This window comes from Myotis brandtii, unplaced genomic scaffold (genome assembly GCF_000412655.1).
Source record: "Myotis brandtii unplaced genomic scaffold, ASM41265v1 scaffold1581, whole genome shotgun sequence".
Classification (NCBI taxonomy): domain Eukaryota; kingdom Metazoa; phylum Chordata; class Mammalia; order Chiroptera; family Vespertilionidae; genus Myotis; species Myotis brandtii.
In genome coordinates, this window is record NW_005355759.1 from 235,782 (window position 1) to 239,755 (window position 3,974).

Sequence of the window (3,974 nt, forward strand, 5' to 3'; positions counted from 1 at the left end):
ACCGAGTCTCCTATCTACCTACTCCAGGACTTCTGTGAGGATCAAATGAGATGAGGCATGGGAAAACGCTTCATAGACATTTGGTTATAGTGTAAAGTGTTTGCACCTGGCTATAAAGCAAGTCATGTTCCTGGGGTGGAGAAATAGCAAGGGGGCTAGTCTCTAGGGAGAGGAAGCCTGGTGTTGCTATGTGATGTTATTACCCGCTGCCCACAGCTACCATTTCCAGGCTGGCCATGGGGTCTCAGCAGCAGCTTCAGCTGTGATTTGGTGGGGTGTCGCTCCGGGGTGGTGGCGGGGCCTGTGTCCGACTTGGGGGAAGCTGAGTGTTGCTTTGTGGGCCAAGTCCACACTGCCATTTCTCTGTAAATGGCAAGTGTGCATAATGGCAGCTCCTGTATTGAGCATTTGCCCCCTGGTGGTGAGTGCGTGCCATAGCGACCATTCAGAAGGTGGGAAGGACACTTAGCATATTAGCCTTTTATATAGATAGATTGCAAGGGAAGAAGAGGATCCTTTTCTTTGATGAGCCTAGATCTCCTCCTAGTAACATTCCTCTAAAACAGCGGTTCTCAACCTGTGGGTCGCGAACAATGAAAATACATCCTGCATATCAGATATTTACATTACGATTCATAACAGTAGCAAAATTACAGTTATGAAGTAGCAACGAAAATAATTTTATGGTTGGGGGTCACCACAACATGAGGAACTGTATTAAAGGGTCGTGGCATTAGGAAGGTTGTGAACCAAGAGTCTTACCTCTCCTGCAACTCTGGGACAGAAATTCGTGTGTCCAAGTCTTATAGAAGAATATCAAACCAGAAGAAGGGTGACTAAAATATAAAGAACTTAAGATCTGAGTGCTAGGGAAGCCAATCCTGATAAATTCAGGATATAATTAATGTAAACTATAATGGGATCCTTGTCCTAGAAGAGACAGTGTACTAGAAATATTCAACACTAGAAACCTAAACAACTTCATTCCTTACCACAACCACACAAACGCTCTACCCCACACCTCCCAATATCACAACCTATACAATTATCTGCAGAGACCGGAGAGGCCCCAACTATCATCCACTCAGGTGAGTTATGCCTTTGGTCCTTGTTATCTCATTCGATTAAGATATAATGGCTGCTCTTTCAGCTAAGTAGTTATTTATTGTTTAAAATATTACAAATAGTAGTACATATGTCTCCTTTTTCCCTCATTGACCTCCCCCCGCCTCCCTCTCCCCCTGGCACATGCCCTCACACCCTAGTGTTTCTGTCCATGAGTTATGCTTATATGCATGCATACAAGTCCTTTGGTTGATCTCTCACCCCGCCCCCCGTTCCCTCTGAGGTTGGATGGTCTGTTCAATGCTTCTCTGTCTCTGGATCTATTTTTGTTCATAAGTTTATGATGTTCTTTATATACCACATATGAGTCAGATCATATGATATTTATCTTTCTCTGACTGGCTTATTTCACTTAGCACAATGCTCTCCAGTTCCATCCATGCTGTTGCAAATGGTAAGAATTCCTTTTTTTTTATAGCAGCGTAGTATTCCATTGTGTAGATGTACCACAGTTTTCTAATCCACTCATCTGCTGATGGGCATTTAGGCTGTTTCCAAATCTTAGCTATTGTAAATTGTGCTGCTATGAACACAGGGGTGTATATATCCTTTCTGATTGGTGTTTCTGATTTCTTGGGATATATTCCTAGAAGTGGGATCACTGGATCAAATGGGAGTTCCATTTTTAGTTTTTGAGGAAACTCCATACTGTTCTCCACAGTGGCTGCATCAGTCTGCATTCCCACCAGCAGTGCACAAGGGTTCTTTTTTCTCCACATCCTCACCAGCACTTGTCGTTTGTTGCTTTGTTGATGATAGCCATTCTGACAGGTGTGAGATGGTACCTCATTGTCATTTTGATTTGCATCTCTCTGATGATTAGTGACTTTGAGCATGTTTTCATATGTTTCCTGGTAAGTATTTTACAATAACCACAAACTTAACTCCTATTTTCTGTAGAAAAAGGACATAAGGAAAGGAGAAAAATAAGAAAAGAAAAGAAAAGAAAAGAAAAGAAAAGAAAAGAAAAGAAAAGAAGGAACCAAAGAAAGGAAAGAGGAACCATTTTCTACCAATGAATACCAGGACCTCTGTTTTCCCCACAGCAGCCACTGACACAAGTTCCTTCCTCCTTGAACCTGTTCCTTTAGTTTGATAAAAGCATAATGACATAATGACCTATTACTCCAGAAACGTCAATTACATTTATCTCGATGAAATCCAAAGGTTATTACTGCCCTTACAAACTCAAATAATTGTAAACAGAATTTGCCTCTGAACTAAGAATATTTAAAGCCAAAAGTAGAACAGTTGTCTATACTCTTTTGAAATAAAGATTTTCCTAGGAAAAATGTAAATGAAAATTAATAAACTACTTTTCTCTCTTTCCCAAATGCAATACTGCCAATAATATTTAGATTGTAAACTCTATGAGAGCAGGGACCATGTGTCTGTATTCTTTACTGCTGGGAGATTCCAAGATGGTATAGAATTAAGTGGAAGCTACACTGACCTCCCAGGACCAAACTGGAATTACAACTAAAATATAGAAAAATCATCCTGAAAAACCAACTGAAGACTAGCTAGAGAGAAGCCTTGTATTCTTTACTACTCTATCTTCTGCCCCAGCAACACAGCCTAGCACAGTGCCTGACTTACAGGAGTTCAATATATATATTTCAGGAATGGCTGAATATTAATAACCACAGCAGAAAATGTGTCAACCTCATTGTAAGCACTGAGAATACTTAGATATAAACATAAGAGGGAAACACAGTATTTACCCTGAAGACAACACAATCTGGTCAGAGATCCTCTCAGATCACACTAGCTAAACAGAATTGAACTTGGTCAACCCTTCACAGAAAGTCCTTGAGGAAATTGTAGATAGTCCAACTCAATATTTCACATGCAAGGATAGTACAGAAAAGAAGAGGCTAAATAAATTCCTCCTGTGTAAACTACAGGAGAATTATTAATTTTTGTGCATTAGATGGATATCACAGGGTAACTAACTACTAGGTCTCCTTACATCTTTGGTTTTCTTTAAATGTACTTCACTTTACTGCCCTAAAATGAGGCATTTAAGGGTTACTTATGACAAGGTTACCAAGATCAATTTGAGAGGTAGGAGTACCTGAGAGCTATAGAAAATGAGTTTATGGAAAATGCTTTGAGGTGAAAGGGACCGAGACAGAGTTTTAATGCAACAGTAGAAACAATACTTCAGAAGTCTAGCAAGATGGTGGTTACTTGGTACAATCTCTCACACCCAGAATGCTCTAAATAATAATTTAAAAAAAACCTTTGGCCTACTATGGTTATATCACTAAGACGAACAATAAAATGAAAATGGAAAACTTCCACCTACCAAACGATCTGCAGAAAACATGAAGTCCCCTCTACTTGCTGTCCTAAAAAAAAAAAAAAAGTAGTGCAAGTTTTAGTCTAGATTAGAGCTTTAAGGTAAAATATTACTCATTACATTTAATAACACTGATATTATGACCTATCTACACTAATAAAAGAGAAACATGGTAATTGGCGTACAACCGCTACCCTTCCCATTGGCTAATCAGGGAGATATGCAAATTAACTGACAGCCAAGATGGCGGCCGGCAGCCAGGCAGCTTGAAACTAACATGAGGCTTGCTTCCTTCAGTGACGGAGGAAACCAACGTTCCCCGCCTGCCTTGCAGGCCTCTGAGCCTGCAGTTTGAACATTGTAACAAACATAGAAGCTAAAAAAAACCCCAGAAACCAGCTTTCAGCGAGCTGGGATCTCAGAGCTGGAGTCAGAGCTGGAGTTATACATTGTTTCGAACCGAAACAAACCAGATACCTACTTTCAGCAGCGGAGGCCTAAGAGCTGGAGCCTCAGAGCTAAAGCTGGCCCAGAATAAAAAAAA

General features: G+C 40.3%; 1 protein-coding gene across 1 annotated transcript in view; it reads right to left on the reverse strand.

The window, feature by feature from the left end:
• LOC102243994 (uracil phosphoribosyltransferase homolog) overlaps nt 1-3,974 on the reverse strand; it is a 22,661-nt gene that overhangs the window by 13,153 nt on the left and 5,534 nt on the right. The window contains exon 4 of the mRNA XM_014536262.1: nt 3,437-3,479. Coding sequence (XP_014391748.1) covers nt 3,437-3,479 — 43 coding nt within the window. The remainder of the gene's footprint in view (nt 1-3,436; nt 3,480-3,974) is intronic.